We start from the raw sequence: 16,539 nt of genomic DNA, 5'->3' as shown, positions 1-16,539 counted from the left end.
ATACTCAGATTGTTGCTGTTCATCCTCATTTTGTAAGATCTCACTTCAAGCAATTTGTAACAGGAGGGAAAAAGGTAAGCAGTCCCAGCGTAAAGAACTATCTCTAAGCAGCTTTTAAAAACAGCTCAGAAGGCTTGTATCTGTGATTTTTTAACACCTAGAACAAAGAATTCATCTTTTTCTTTCTCTTCATGCATTGTATTGTACCACACTCTTAATTGAGATTCCAGGAAAAAACGTAATGCACTAACTATGTTAAAAACATGTTGCAACAAGTAGAGCTTCAGAATCAAAATACTTCTGGCCTTCCAGCCTGGAAAAAAAAAAAATCATTTGTATTTCCTAGGGTAGCCTTTCTACATTCGTTTACATTCATTTTATTTTGTTGAAGTGGGAGCAGAAGTTAGACCTTAATACTGGTCTTCTATAATATACATTGTATACGTTGGTCTTTTGTAGTAATTCAGGAGGGTTCTGAATAGAGAAGAGCTTCCACTTTCTTTTTTTTATATACTGGTATCTGTGTAATCAAAGTCTTCTCTTTGAGGAGTTTGCTATTTTACATGCACATTATGACGTTTTATTGGCGTAGGATGTGATTCTGATTTTTCAGAGTACAGATGTTTCCAGGCTCTACAAGTATGATGCATCACATGGCATATTTTCAGTTAAAATTTGAGAAGTTTGATTTGGACCAGTTTCTTGAATTCATGGAATTTTCCTGTTGCCTTCTCTAATTAAGGGTAAACAGTCCTCACCTGCAGATACATTAAACTGAATGTAAAACACTTGTGCTCCATACATCTAAATTTTCATAAACAGTTCAGTATGTTTCCAGGAATAGCTGTGGTTTTTGTTTTGTAAATAGCGTGCATGTTTGGCAGCTTTTGCAGGCTGGTTGGAGCTGGTGTTGCCCTTAAAAGAATGCATAGTCAGTGTGTGTCTTTGTCAGCCACCAGTTTATGAAGCTTTCTAGTGCTGATAGAAGTGGTATGGAAAGAGGGAGGCAGGGAATTAATAGAACAGGGCTCTGTCAGGTGGTAAAAGAGCTTACATTCACCTGATGCTGAACAGAAAAAAACATCAGGGAGTTAACACATTCTCTTTGGTTATCTCTGATTACTTGACAGGTTGTTTTATATTCTCTCCTCTGGGGAATAGTATACTCATTTTTAATGCATTCATTTTTTGCTGAGGAACTTTCCTCTTCAGGAAAACTTTAATTGACATCTTAACATAAGGTATTTAGCATTGAAATAAATGTCCCTTGACGCCTGTAATTTGATTTTATTGATACATAAAACCAACAAATAAAACCTTTTAGCCGTGTGGTAGAAACCACTCCTCTTTTCTCCCTTCCTCCAAAAGGAGTGTATTTACTTGTATAATGGTGACAACAAAGTGCTCTGTAAAGATTCAGGAAATTAAATTTTGCCTACCTATTTATCAAAGATACTTTTTTTTTTCTGAAAAGGCCTTGAAAAACATTTCTGCTCTTTATACCCCTCCTTAAGTCTGAAGCCAATTTGCTGTGTGGGGGGCATCAGGCAGTGGGAATTTGGTCCATGAGAGCCAGGAGCAGGGAGCCTGCAGCATGTCCCCTTGGGCTGTGGCCTGATGCCTGTAAGTTGTGCAGTTGTGCCAGCTCCTTCAGGCAGGAGACGCTCAACTCCTGAGGTCTCTCTGCTTTTCAAGCTTTTGTGTGGAAACGGAGATTTCAGCTGCCTAATAGGTGGCAGTGGTGCGAGGCACGCTGCCTGTCCTGCCCCACCTGCACAGAGGTGGTGAGGATGGAGCTGCAGGAAGACAGCTATTCAAGATTGTGATGCTGCTGTGGAAATAAGGCTACCCTCATTTATATCAATCTTAAGAGAAAAGCTTTGCTTAAGGTTCTCATGCTATGCTCCTTGCCCGAGCTGCATTCACAAAAATAGTGTGAGGGATGTGAATTCTGTGCCCAAACGCTGTGGGGTCTATCGTTGTTTTTTCTTACTTTGGGAGATGGTGACTTTACGTATATTACCCTTTTAATTTTGTTTTGTTTTTAGTCATTTGCTAAGACCTTTAAAGCAGATAAAAGGAACAAGCCAGAAAGGAATTTGGTCGTGTACTCAAACCCCTCTAGTTGCATTATGAATGTTGTCACAGGATACGAGAAGGATGTTCTTGATTTCTTACTTGAATTTCAGGTTGACTTTGCTTTACAGCAAAATAAAACAGAGAAGCCAAACCACATCTGCACTCAGAAATCAAGAACTGTACTCACCTGCTAACTTTAATGCTGTGTTTGGTCTCAAATAAAGAAAGCACTTAAAGATCTGCTTAAATTTATTAATTATAGAGACAAGCATCTGCCTTAGTAGGATCCTTAATTGTAGTATTTCTGTGAACAGGGTGGGGAGCTGTAATTCTAAGTTACCACCTCCTTAATTTTTTTTTTTTATTTTTTTTTTTTGAGAAAAATACAGCTCATCATAATAATACGAAATGTATGCACAATAGGCTTTCCAGTTCAAAGACCCACTGCAGAGCATTTTGCCAAGTTTATAGCAAGCTATGATGTCTTTAAAAAAAAATAAGTAGAAAAGAGGGTGAGGGAGAGGAGCAAAGCGATGTACTTTGGGGTCACGTGTTACAGCTGCTCAGTTCCAAAGGCAGGTGGATGCTTGGGAGCAGTGTGAGCCATCGGGTGGTGCTGAGATTTGCTTTGGCTTAGAAGTGCAGCCTGACCTAAAGCTGACTTGAGAACGGTGCTCCCTGGGGTAACTGCTTAAATCATTACAGATTGCTGGAAGTTTAACTCTACCTGGCATATGTTTAACTAGGCACATGCTAGAGTCCTTTAAGAACATTTTTCCTAGACTGCATTATGAACTAATTAAGCAATTTAAATTGTTTGCTTATTAAACACTTGTTTTTAAAAGTAAAGAACTTCCATTAAGTCTGTAATAGTACCATTGCCTTCTATTTTGGGCTGGAAAAGCATTTTTTGCTCTGTTTTTTCAATGAATGAGCATTATCTGTGCCTAGAATAAAGGCAGGTATTACAGAAATGTTGATGGGAACTCAGTGAGAAGCAATAGGTACTATACTCAAAAGAAGTACTTCCTTGCTCCCCTCTCCGTTACCTCTGCAATTAACTTCAGCACCATTGTGGTGGCTTGGCAGATGATGGTAACCCTGAAATAATAATACTGTATGCTGTAAATAACAGGGCATTCCTGTCCAGAGCAGACAGTAGAGCTTCAAAGCAAGGGAAAAGACAAATACTGTGCTATTGAAGGCCGTAACCTTCTACCTTTTAAAAAAAGGGTCTAATCTTAAAAAATAACAGGGTAAAAGTCAACAAAATGAGGGTGGTAAAGCTGAAAACAAGGTGTTCTTTATTTAACTATTAGAATGCTGGTCTTTCCCAACACATCATCTAAATGAACATTATTGCAGAGTCGGAATATCTCTGGTGGCAGAACCACCAAAGAGAGAAGACTGAAGGCTATTGCAGTTCCAAAGTGAAGGTATTGCCTCTTGTGTAAAGATAACTTCGGAGAGCAGGACAATTGGAGGTTTCCTTCTTGGCAGAGGCATTGAAGACACTCCCTATTTGATGTTAATTAAGATCAATAACTAGACATGACAGATTTTTTAGTAAAGTTCGTAGAAGAATGAATTCTCTAGAGTGATTAAGTCACTCTGCTGAATTTGTGCTATTAAAGTTTTGGGGGGATGGGTTCTACTCAGCATGGTGGTTGGGGACCGAGCACAATTCAGCAAATGAATCCTGAAACCAGTAGGGAAGGAGGACATTCAGCAACTCAGAGAATGCATTCGTAGGGCATTCATTTTTCATAATAATTGTTGATTTGAGTATCAGATCTGAAACAATTTCAGCTGGATTTTCAGAGCTAGGGAACCAAGATAGAACTAAAAATTTACCTGTCGACTGCAAGTAGTTACATCTTCATATCTATCTGTATCTGTATCATACATGTATATGAAATATGTATGGTGGAAATATTTAAAAGCATATCTTTAATGCAGTCTGTGTTTATTTTGCTGGAGAGAATACATATTGTAAGAACTGGTTTTCAAATGCAGATACTTATGTCAACATACTGAAGTCCAATTTATCCTCTCCGAATTAGCATCTGAGCATATATATGCCCATGGTTGAACATCAGACTCTTTTCTTTGTCTGTTACAAAAGCAGATAGAATTTAGTGTTGCCTGGGGCAAATATCTCATTTAAAAAAAAAATCAGATATAAAATTTCAGTGTTAGAAGCCTGGGCTGGACCCACATTGTCTCCTGTCTGAGAGGCAAAACAAGACGATCTAAATTCCTTTTCCACTCCAGGTAAAGCAATGCTGTACGCAGAAGAAGAATAGCAATTGCAAACAATGCACAAACAGGAAGAGAAACAGCATTCTTGTGGAACGAGAACTGCTCTTACGGATAGTTGAATTTGTATGTTAAAGTCAAGTCTGCCAGGGAATGTCTCAGATTTTTTTTTTTCTTTTAATTGTCTGCTTTTTAGTGTCAGCAGAAGCACTTTGCTTTGTGAGTAAGTAGATGACCTTTACCTCTGAACCCTATGATATGTACTTCATAATAACTGGTTGGACTACTTTGACAAATTATTAAATTGTCAGGATGCTGTTTGCAGCACAGTCCATTTTTAGAAAGCAGATAGTCAGCTGTTTGGCATTATGTTGGGTGGAAGAGTACCAGACAAGAAAGGCAGATTGCTTTGTAAGCTATAAAATGTCAGTCAGTAAATACTCAAAGATCCGGTTTAAGTGAAGAAGGAGTAAATTCTATGGCAATTTCTGTCCATGCATTGGATAATTTACCATAAACAGGAAGCAAACTGTAGCAGCAAGCAAGCAAGCCACAATAGTACAGGTCTGACATTTGCGTGCTGTGATGTATGGTGCCTAGATGTATCCTGTATTATTCAACAGATGAGACTTGGAGATGTAGTGCTATGAAGTCTGATTTACTTAATAAGCAGCTTATTTTGTTGTCCTTAACTGAGGCTGGGTTTTCACAATGAAGAAGAAGAGAAACATTCATCTTGTGCTGTAATGGACTGATTTTGTTTGTGGAAATTGAGAAGAGATCGCCTGTAGTCCTGTGTGTGGGTAGTCTATAGTAGTGTGTTGTGCAAAAGTCTGTGTAAAAAACTTTGTTGTTGTTGCCTGAAGTGGGAAGCAAAGAGGATCTAAATACATGAAATGTGGGAGAACTTGTGGCTCTGCCTGCAAGGCTGCAGGACTTGCTTCCAAGGGTGTTAAGGTCTGTAGCTATTTGTGAATAGGCGACAGCTGGAATCTAGTGCCTGAGTTATTAACAATGTAGCCCATTAGAAGTCCTGTGTCATTTTTTTTGAATTGAACCTTCAAGATTTCTAGCTTCTCTGCCCGTGAACTGTACAGCAGAAGCTCCCGTGTTGTATCTCACCATTGCCATCACTTCCCAGAGCTGTGTCTGCCTCTGCCTTCGTGTTTGGTTTCCCCCAACTCCCAGTGCTGCTTCCCTCTACCCACGCTGCAGCCCCTTGTACAACAGCGATTGGTAATGATATTTTGAGAACCTATCTTCAGCTGAAAACTTGAGGCTTACAATATTCTCTGCCTCGTTTGAACTCATCCAGCCCGTTGCTGCTCCACACAGAAGTGATAATTTTTTATTGTGGCTATATATTTTCCTAGGGATGCACGATTAAACAGTAAGTCTTCATGTGGCGTGCTGTTCTGTGCTACTCCCAGATACCTGTTAATCTCAGCTGTGCCTGTAAATGTTGTTTTTATGCTTAAAACAAGAAATATCTATTGTGATCAGTTGCATCCATGGCAGTAGCATTTTAGGTTTTTGTGATCTTGCCTGGCTGAGGAGAGAGCTGGCGAAGCAGGCACCAAAACCCAGAACAAATGCCACAGGTAGGCATGTAGTCACACTTGGGCAAAGAACAGGACAAGGACAATATTTTTCCTCGTATTTATTTCGTTGAATGTGAAAACTAATCCAGCAGGGCTGCTGTAGGAAAAAGAAGGGTGGCACTTCAGTTACAAATTGAAGTCTCAGCCTTTTGCTTCAGCAGAAGTCCTACAGCTCTTTACAGAGAAGGCACTGTGTTGAAACAAAGCAATTGTGTGGAGTAGAAGAGAGATGTTCTTCACACATGATGCTGTGCACAGTGCTACAGGAAGTCTTGTACTTCGAAACTTTTAACGGTGTGAGAATAGACATCTTTGATTTCAGCAATTTCCAATTTGGTAGTGGGATGAAGTTAAATTGAATTATTTCACTGTATTGATATGACCAAAACTGCAGTCATTGTCCTCTATTCAGAGGACTGAGAATTCCTGTGCATAGTTTAAAAGCTGGGATTACATGCAATTAGTGTTAATGCTAATTGCATGATAGGCTCCATTAAACTCAGGCACTAGTCTATTCTCTTTAGTGGATGCACAGTACAAATAGAGTTGTGAGCTCTCAGAGGAGTTTAATCTCATGGTAGTGAAAGATACAGAGAGATGTAGTCACTAATCCAAGAGAATTTTAAAATTATTTTAACTTGTCCTTAAAACCAAAAAGAACCAAGACCTGCACCATCCTCGTCTCATGCATTTCCATATGTCTTTTTTCTCAGTAATTGGTAGATAAGCATAGCAGTTAAGACCAACAGAAAAATTAGTAGAGAGATACAGGAAGATTTCAATGTACCATGAAGGAATGTGGGTGGGGACCCTTGCAGTCAAAGTTAATTTTATTTTGTTTTAGCTGTATTATCATGTTGTGGTACATGCGAGAGGTGCTGGAAGTGTATTCTAAGCACTACTGGATTGTAACAAAGAATTTGAAAGATTTACCAGAGCAAATCAAAAAGAGGAAAGTATAAACTCTATTGCACAGAATGCAAGAAAGTGATTTTGTGGCTGCTGTTGAAATATAAGTACTGGGAATGCTGACTGCCAAAATAGGGGATTTATGGGAAATAAAGTCCTAAAATATTTTCACCTACCAAAAAGAGTGGGAGGTGATAGAAGGAACCCCTCCAGGAATGGTGGATTTTTGTTATGTGTCTAGCGGCTATTGAAGTTTTAAATGGCCTTCTGGTGCAGTAAATATTTCATTATAAAGACAGAAAGGAAGACTGAGAAATAAATTAGTCCGCTTATTTTGAGAGAGCTGCGTTCAGTGGATAGCAGTTCCAAAGCAAGTAGCAAAGTTGTATGTTCAGTATTTCAGTTTCCAGGTGTCGCTGTAGGAAATAATAAATAAATCACGTATCAGTAAAAGGGAGATAATTCCACTGCAGGTAAAGTAGTAAAGTGTGTTTGGAGATGAAAATGGTTTTGTCTTGAAGCAATAATGTTGAGCATCCTTTAGCTTCTATTGCACTTTGTGATGTGAGTTGGGGAACTTGGGGTGCTGCGGTTATTCAGATTCACTTTCCATCTTTTACAGGCATGATCAGCCTGGGGTCTTCTATAGTCCTTGGTTTGAGAATTTAATTAAGCATGTGTAAAGTTGAGCATAGGCTGAAGCAGGATTTTGTTTTACTTTTCTCCTCACCACTTTCAGGTCAGTTGTTTTTTTCAGTTTCATACTCAGGTAGAAAGGCATGAAAAAAGCGTGATGTTCACAAGCAAAGAACATTAACAAAACAGCTGGAAAACGTCATTGCAAGTGTTTCATTGCATGAGAAACAGCTAGATTCTGTAGGCTAAATAAACATAAATCACACATAAGTCATAAGCAGAACAAAGATTGGTTACTGTAACTTATATCTGCCAGTTTTACTTCACGTCATCCACATCATTTTTCGCAGCCTTGTGCAGAAAGTCCAGGTGAAAATGCTATGTATTTGCTGCTGTCTCCACTGGATTGTATTGAAAGAAGCAACTGAGTGGCTTCCCCTTAGAAGTTTGTGAACTGGAAGAAACTAATTTTAAAGTCAGAATCAGCATGGTACTCAGTTTTAAGTAACATCCTCAGCTTCTGAGGGAAGCTGATTAGTTTGGGTTTTGCATAGCCTTTTCACGGGTGGAAAAATCCCTGAGACTGTCTAAAAGAGAGTCCTTCACATGAGCTGTGGGAAAGACACTGGGTCATTTCAGGTGGGGTTAAGGTGGCCAGGTGTGCTCTGATGTCTGCTGTGTGCTCCATGCAGAAGTGTGAGACTGTCCGGGATAGTGACTACTTCAAACTTTTGGAGAAAATCTCTGTCTTTTGGTGCCATCTTGTGGCTGTGGGAGAGATGAGCAGTCGGTATAATTACCATCAAAAGTCCCTTACTTTATTAAAAGATGATATTTTAAACAGTTCGTGTCTTATCATTGTTAATGCAAATAGAGGTGGAGGAGACAAGCCTGGTGTAAAAAACATATATGAACAGTAGCAACATAGTCACTCAAATTAGGTCCTTGCAGTTTGTAATTTTACATTTCTTAATGGTTCTTCTGCATTTTATGAGCTAGGGTTCACATTGTGTGCATCTCCGTATGTGTGTATTCTGGCAACAGTTGTCAGGACTGGTACCTCACTCCTGTTCCCCTCCAAGCACTGGGCTTTGCATTGCTTGAAGTGATTCTGTCATTTAATCCAGTTAAATAACTCCCTGAAACCACACAGGAACGCTAAAGAAGTTGGACTGTCAAACAGACTGTCTGCATGTAGTAGCGCTTTTCTTTGCTGTGCAAGATATTTCAAAAAATAGTCTGTGCTTTCTAGATACTGTAAAATCCTTCCATATTTGCAGAACCTGGGATCCCCCATCACACAAGTCTTACAATCAGCAGTGCTTGTTGTGAATGCAGTTGCATGAGCGGGACCATGCAGCATCTCTAGAACCCTACTGAAGGCTGTGTAGTTCCATATGGGGCCAAGCAAAAGGCTTCAGGCTTGGAGGTCTTTGATAATTTTGACTAGCTCAAGCATAAGAGATGTTTTTTACTATCTCCTGCTTTTTTTGGAGAGAAGAAAGCCTATCAACAGATCAGTGGATAGGTGTAAGACAGCCTGGTTTCTTTATTAGCTTTCGTAACTCTTGTCACAAGTGCTGTTAGGTTCTCAAATGCCTTATGTGCTTTATCTTTCAAATGGAAAGAAATATATTTACTATTATTTGAAAAAAAATTGATAGGAAGGCTGCTGATTAATGTAATCATGAAAGTCACTTGATTTTTTAGTATGTAGGATTGTCAGTGTAATTGTACTATATGGAAGTGTTTGATTGTGTTCGCTTTTGTTTTGTGATAGCTGTGTATTTCTCCCTACCCTCGAATGCAAGCGGAATAAGAGAAAAGGAAGGAAAAAGCTCCTTTGTTTGCATATAGCACTGTGTCACAGAAATATTTCTTGTTGCACTTCTTCACAGTTGCTGCTATATGAGAGAGGCTGGATGAATAGATGGAAGCCTTCGGTTTTACATGAAGGGGAAGGAAACATAAGAAACATAAAATGGAGAGGACATTTAATTGCTTGGGCCAATAATATGGTAAGTTTTTGTCACCTCTCTTGAATGAGCAGAAATACCGCTGCTTTACACTGATATTTGAAATGTTTTTAAAATGGTGTTAATTGCCAAAATATTCCTTTGAAAACTGGTACGTTAGAAGAATCCAGTACATGAGGCACTGAAGGATAGTGCTTTACGTATGATTTCTTCATAGAGAGCCCTGCTGTTTGCATTTATTGCTGTCTGTTCAGTGTTCTCCATGTGACTTGCAGTTTCTGAAGGAATTTAGAAAAGCAGCTCTACATACATACAAATGCTAGGGGTAGTCACAGCTGTACCCTATTGTATATCGGAGTTTCGGCCAGTGAGATTTGTTGAAGCAAATTGCTTGAGGAAGGAATGCTAATGTGAACTCTTCTTTGTAAGTATAATATCCTCCTAATCCCTCTTCCCCCCTCCTCCCCCCCCCCCCAAAAAAAAAAGTCTAAATTTTGAAATTTGTATTGAACTAACAGCATAATACATATTCCTAATGTAGCAGATTATAAAAAATGATAGTAATAATTCCTTATTTTGGTAAGCTACTTGAAAAGGCTAGACTTAAGAGAAAACAAGCCCTTTTTGCTATAAGTGTAATTCATATTTTAAAGGGAATTCCTGCTTTCATGCTGAGTGTTGCATTTCACCTAACAGTGTATATGTAATTGATGGGTCAAGGTCTGTATTTCAAAGTTCAGCAGAGAGGGATACATTTTTAAATATGCATCATGTCTAAATTCCAGATTTTTATTTTAAAATGTGGTGAAGGTATTCCTGAAAGCATTTGCTTTCTCCCTTCTTTTTTCTCTCCTGGAAGGAAGCATTTATTAAAATATTTTAAAGCCGTTGTTCTTTTATTCCATTTAAAAACAGCTTGATAAGAAATTGTTAGCGGTGGTCTTTGTGTTTATTTGCTCCCCTTTAATGACTATATTAGCACTGTAACTTAAGGAAGTGCTTGATTTTCGTAACATTAACCCTTTGGAAGGTTTTGTTTTTTTTTCAGAGCCATACAATTAAAATATATATTCTAGGTGAGTCTGCAGGGAATAGATAGGACAGTTGAGGAGAGCTATCCCTAGAGATGATGTGTCACATCAGAACACAGAATACTAATAAAATGTTGAGAGCCATCTGTCAGAGACAAAAAGCCATGGTCAGGGCCTATCTTTCAATGAGAAATGAAATGACACTTGCCCTCCAAAAGATTAATATATTTGGTTATTGGCCTTTTCCCGTCCCTTCCCCCTTTACCTTTTTAAAAATTTCTCCATCCTCAAGCAAGGTATTTGTTCCTTTTTTTTTTTTCTTTCAAAGTAAGTCAGAGAAAATCATTTACAGCCTTGCCATTTACTGTCTGTATCTAGTTCTTATTTTCTCATGTGTTTTTGTTTTGTTTTTTTTTCATTGCACACTGTCTGCATGCTTGCTAGACATTGGACATTCCAAGATGGGCTCCCAATTAATTAGGCAGGGTCTGATTCTGCTCCAATGCTTGCCACTTTTCCCTCTTCTCCTTCTTCCATGACAAAGAGTACAAGTCTTACAGACTGAGACACCTGAGGACCTTAGCAGCATTAACTTGCCTAACTCTCACAAAAACACATTTTAGGCTCCTTCATGACAGGAAATTGAGACTGGAAGTCCTTTCAGTTACAGTGCAAATGGCATGCTTTAACTATAGAGGATTCTACCCTGCTGGTTGGAGAGCCACTTTAAATGTAAGCTTGTCTGCCCCATATAGAATTCAATTTGCTGCCTTGTTGAAAAACAGGAGATGTGATATGGGTCACTAATTTGGAAATCATACTTAAAGACAAAGTGGTGAGATTAATAAAAGACAGCTTTATTAAAATGCAGTTCAAGCAAGATTGCAAACTTTATGAGATGAGTTTAGAAAACACAAAGCATAAGCTCCTTCTTTATGCCATCCTGAGATCTGGGCTCTGTACATTGCAGATGACATGTACAAGTTTTTGTTGCTTTGTTTTTATGTTTCTTTTTGGCTTTTTTGTTTGTTTTGAAACCTTGATGCTTGATGACCTTTAACCTAAAAGATGCCAATAGGAGTCTTTCTGTTCACCTCCATACTACTTACTGCTCCTTGTGATTTAAAGATTTACAGAATCACAGAAATTTAAGGAGTTTGATTTTCTTTTTTAAGAAAAGGAGAGGGTGGGGAGGAGGGAAAGCCAAGCTTCTAGCTTAGATCTGGCTTAGATCATGACCCTTGTGTTTAGATTCTTTTACTTAAAAACAGTTGAACTGGTATAGCTGGGGACACAGAAACTTGAGGGGTTGAGAGCAGGAATGGCAGAAACAAGCAGGGGAATCTTTTGAATCAGTTTTGTAACTGCAAAAATCCAAACGTGGAATGGCATCCTGGATGCTGACCTTTCAAAGTCCTTTCCATCCCTTTTTTGTGATCATGAGATGTGGTTTTCTGCTCACCAAGCTTAAGGGAAATACCTACTTAAATGCTTGGTTTTATGTTGGCAACTTTTGTTTTTAAATCACAAAGAAAGAAGTTATTATTTAACATGAAATTAATCTCCATTTTGCTACTAGAAAGGTTATAGCTCACATTTTCTAAATGGTATGGAAAAATTCAATTGATGTCTCTTCCTCCTCTCCCTCCCTTTAAAATGACTTTAATCTTCCTGTCTTTAAACTTTTTGTTGTGTTAGTTTGAGATATTTCCTGAGGAGGCAGTGAAAAATCACACCATATAAAACCAAGCATCATTTAAGTGTTTCCTTTTTTTCTTCCAACATAAGAGTATAAATACATTTTTATAGAAGTACAGATTGTCTTCATTTACCTTAATTTGTTGTTACTTCATCTTTTCGTTTTTTTTCTGAGGTGGAAATTTCTGTTTCTTGATGGGGAATGTTTTGGAAGAGCAGGGGATTCTTTTGCTTCTCCACTAGTAGCACCAGCCTAAACAAGCTGGTCTGGTTCTTGACTGGAATTGCTAATCTGTCACTTGTTGACTTGTGCAATCTTTGTATTTAGCATTTATATTTACAATATTTAACTCACTCTAATCTCATCGTTTCTCCTGTCGCCTCCTGGGTGAGATTGGGCTTTGTATCAACAGCTATTTGTGTTGGCACTTTCATCCCTACCCTGCAACTGTGCCATAAGCTGCTATGACTGTCTTACTGTGCAAAATAAAATGGACTCTGGTGGGTAAGAGTTTGTCATACTGAATAAAGTTCTCTTGTATTTAAACTTTCAGGGCGTGAAGATACTTGACATGATTTCCAAGCAACGAATTACCAACGTCCCTCGAGATGACATAAGCCTTCGCCCCGATATGTATCCCTGCAGCCTTTGCTGGAAGGATAATTTAACGCTGATTATTGGCTGGGGAAATTCAGTAAAGGTGCAATTACCTGTCTTTGTAATAAATGCTTACTGTTATCACAGACAAACAGAGGATTATTTCTGAAAAGCAAAGACAATCAAAAAAAATAGAGTTTGGTTTGACTACAGTCTGCAGAACGCCTGCTGCCATAGAAATGTCATTGGACTGACCCTCGTGAGGAGGAGGAGGAGTGATAGACACCCAGCGGTCAGACAGATTTCTGTGTGTGAGCATGCAGCAAGTGTAATCCTCAGGGACACTTGTCTCCTCTGTGCCTTCAAGAGATTTCCTCTTTTGAAAGCTTTTAGAGGTGCTGTTGAATTCATTTCTTTTGATTAGCATTAAGGAAGGACAACTTATCATGAGTTATTTTTGGAGAGGCTTATTTTGGGGGCTGAGGAGTTCATCGTTGCTAATACAAACACAGAATTTCAGTCAGCCAAGGGGAAAGAAAAAAGGGGGTGGGGGACAGGTTGCTTGGGACTTTGCTTCGCTTTCGGCAGGCAACTGGCATTTCGAACTTGTGCACAGCAGACTGATTTGTACAGACCAGCACCTGACAGGAGTTTGTTAGAGCCTGTTAGATGTTTTCTAATAATAGCTTGCTACATCATTTCACTGTGGGAAATTAAAAGTGCTTGGTAGGAGTAGATGGAGAGGGAGGGTAAAGTGAGGTAGGTGAAGCATAAAAACCTTTTGGAGCATTAAACTTAGAGTTTTACAAATGAGGAGGTTTGTCATAAGTTTGGCATCTGTCTTTCCCCTTGTATTACATGTGCTTCACAGCATTTGGGTGTCTGCATTTCTTTATACATATGTGCTCTCCTTCTGTTACTTGGAGTTGCAGTAGCATGTGCTTACTGAAATAGTAAGGTAACGAGACACTAAGTGTGAGCAGATAGCAAAACCAAACTCATATGCTGCTCTAAGAAATGGTAGTGAGCATGTACTTTCAGATTTCTTTCTCTCTGGTGGCCCATCTTCTCCTCTCCCAGCATATTTATAAGGCTGTGGGCTACAGTCACAACTTTCCTGTCGGGTTTTCTTCCTCAGTGATGCATCATCACTGTTCTAAAGCCAGTGTTTTTCAAAGCAGAGAATTGCCTGTCTAAGAACACCTCAGTAAGAAAGTTTCTGGGGAAAGTTAGCGTAATTTTAGGAATGTGTATTCATCATAATGATCCAAATATCTGTTTCCTAGATTTGCTCAGTAAAGGAGCGGCATGCCAGTGAAATGCGTGACCTTCCAAACCGCTACGTGGAAATAGGTATGATTGTGTGAACATGTGCCTTTTCACAATCAGATAAGCTTTCAAAGGTTTGTTTTCACGTTCAGCCTGAAAAGCTGTTAGAGACAACATGTAACATAAATGTCTCCTCGTTTTTACTTGATGAGGTTGTCATGATGTCCTGCATATTTTTTTTTTGTAATCATAAGGTCTTAAATTCTGTGCTCTCCCAAAATCAGAGAGCCTTGTGTAAAGAAAGAGCGGTGTCTCAACTTTCCTTTCAGGCAGAAAGTTTTACAGAGAACTTGGGTTTTCGTCTTGGTTAAATGATGATGGGGTGTAGTGATATAAGGAGAAAACAGACACAAGCTTAATCAATTACTCGTTGTTTAGCTACCCTGCTCATAACTTTTTTTTTTTTTCTGAGCATCTCTTCAGTATAGCGCTAGAAAGTTGATTTGAATTTCTTGTTGTTGCTTTTTTTGCTTCTGCATTTTGTACTTTGCTTTCACGTTTCTTCTGGTGATGTGAATAATTTTGTTATTGGTGATTAATGGAAAAAGTCTTGACAAAAAATGTCAAGAAATTCAAACAAAATTTGAGGGGCGGGGGGCAAACAAAAACTCATCTGTTCCCAGAAGAAGCTTCTGATGAGGAAAGATCTATGAAGAGGTTACACTGCCAAGATAAGCAGGCCCTCTGGGACTCTGCAGTGCAGAATGGACAACTGTTTGTAAAGTTTTGTGCTTCCTTGTCTTGACTGTGATGACATGAGACTGTAAACAAGAGTGTTCAAACAAAATCCTGATTCAGGTGAGCATGCTGACCAGAGTGGTACATGACATAGATGCATTCTGCTTTATGATTTCAGAAAAGAACTGTTCTAAAGTAGCTTTTGAAAATCAGCGAGGATGTTCTGACATTAAATTCTTTAGGAATTCTGGATAGTGAGTGAAGGCGTGCCTGACCATTAACTGAGACTTCTTGAAAGCTATTTGTTGGTAAAGAGTATATAGTCCCAAAAGAATAATTAACCAATTAACCATGGAATTCTAGGATTTTTGAGAGAATTATGTCAAGGAAAAGTTCAGCCTTGAGTTTTACCTTCAGAACACCTATATAAATATTTTCTGTACGTCTAAGTAGCTTTTAGGAAATAAATGAGGTGAGTTACATAGTGTTAAGTGAACAGAGGGAACTTCTACAACTTCAGTTGTAGTATGTTAACAGGGAGGGAGCTAGCCTTACAAGACTGTCTATTGGAACTTCATTCAAAAATGATAAAAATCTGTCATCAAACTATTTAGGTGCAATTTTGAAGGTTAGAGATTTTTGCAGAACTGACTTTTACATATTTTTATGCGATTTTTAGCCTAAATTTATTCTCTGTATTCTTGAGGATAGCAGTTTTATCTCACTTAGCCTGTTAATGATGTGCTTGACATTTTTATTTCTGGTTTCATGTCAAAGCACTGAAATGGCTCTGCCAAATTCTGCCAGTACTACTCATTGGAACGTGGATTGTATGCTGGGAGGGAAAACTGAGATATTTGTTCAAGTCTCAATAGACAATACAGTAGCTTTTGATGTAATCACACAGAAGGTCTTTGAGAGTTATGTTATTCCACGGCATCTTTTTCAATTTTACTATAGTTTAAACTTTTACTTCTCAGATGCATAGCTGTAAGGTCTGAAATTATTATTGGGCAGACTGACCAGCAGCCTGTATAGTTTTTTTGCAAGAGTATTAATATCCTAAGTGGGTGTGTAAGCTGATTTACTCTCATAATGTAAAGAATTTACACAAGACAAGAATATCTGAAGGATATTCAGCTACCCTGCCATACATATCCTTTTCACTTATAACATCTTGGCATCAGCTAATCAGGGTAATACGTATGGAGCCTATGACAATATGGTGATTTCTCATATCTCAGCAGTTTCAGATTTGTGTTTTTAGAGACATTCTGAAGGCCTCAAAGTTCTACAATAACATAATAGCAAACTTTGGTGGCATCAGTAGACTGTAAATATTTCTTCAGTGGCTTGTAGCCCAGTGAATAAGGAAGCAGAGCATCTCCAGCCTTGCAAGTTAGGTCCACAGGATCCTGTGGTGCAAGGATTTTATCTTGACACGCAGCCATATTTGCTCTGAGGCAGAAAGTAAATATGGTACCTACTCAAATTCTAAACCAGATGGCCCATGGTGTGGGAAAGTACCACCACTGAGCAGTTGCGAATGTTGTACTTCAAAGAAGATAATGCTGTGGTAGCACGCAAGAGAAATTTAAAAAAATAGAGAGTTCTCATGCATTGAGATCTGTATGATATTGCCAAGTTTATTTATACATCTTGGTGTACTAATGGTGCTTTTCTTTATTAATCTGTTCTGTTGTCCCTGGTTCTATGTTACAGTTCATTGCTTATGTGAGTCTCCA

The 16,539-nt window shown here is 38.6% G+C and overlaps 1 protein-coding gene across 4 annotated transcripts in view; it reads left to right on the top strand.

Annotated features, from left to right (window-relative positions):
• Positions 1-16,539, top strand: part of VPS41 (VPS41 subunit of HOPS complex) — a 107,122-nt gene that overhangs the window by 46,516 nt on the left and 44,067 nt on the right. For all 4 annotated transcript variants that reach the window (XM_072033295.1, XM_027451368.3, XM_038174692.2 and 1 more), the window contains 4 exons: positions 9-74; positions 9,383-9,502; positions 12,744-12,890; positions 14,074-14,140. In XM_072033295.1, coding sequence (XP_071889396.1) covers positions 9-74; positions 9,383-9,502; positions 12,744-12,890; positions 14,074-14,140 — 400 coding nt within the window. The remainder of the gene's footprint in view (positions 1-8; positions 75-9,382; positions 9,503-12,743; positions 12,891-14,073; positions 14,141-16,539) is intronic.

The sequence above is a fragment of the Anas platyrhynchos genome, chromosome 2 (assembly GCF_047663525.1).
Source record: "Anas platyrhynchos isolate ZD024472 breed Pekin duck chromosome 2, IASCAAS_PekinDuck_T2T, whole genome shotgun sequence".
Lineage (NCBI taxonomy): Eukaryota > Metazoa > Chordata > Aves > Anseriformes > Anatidae > Anas > Anas platyrhynchos.
Note: the sequence above shows the minus strand (reverse complement) of the source record. Positions and strands in the feature narration are given on the sequence as shown.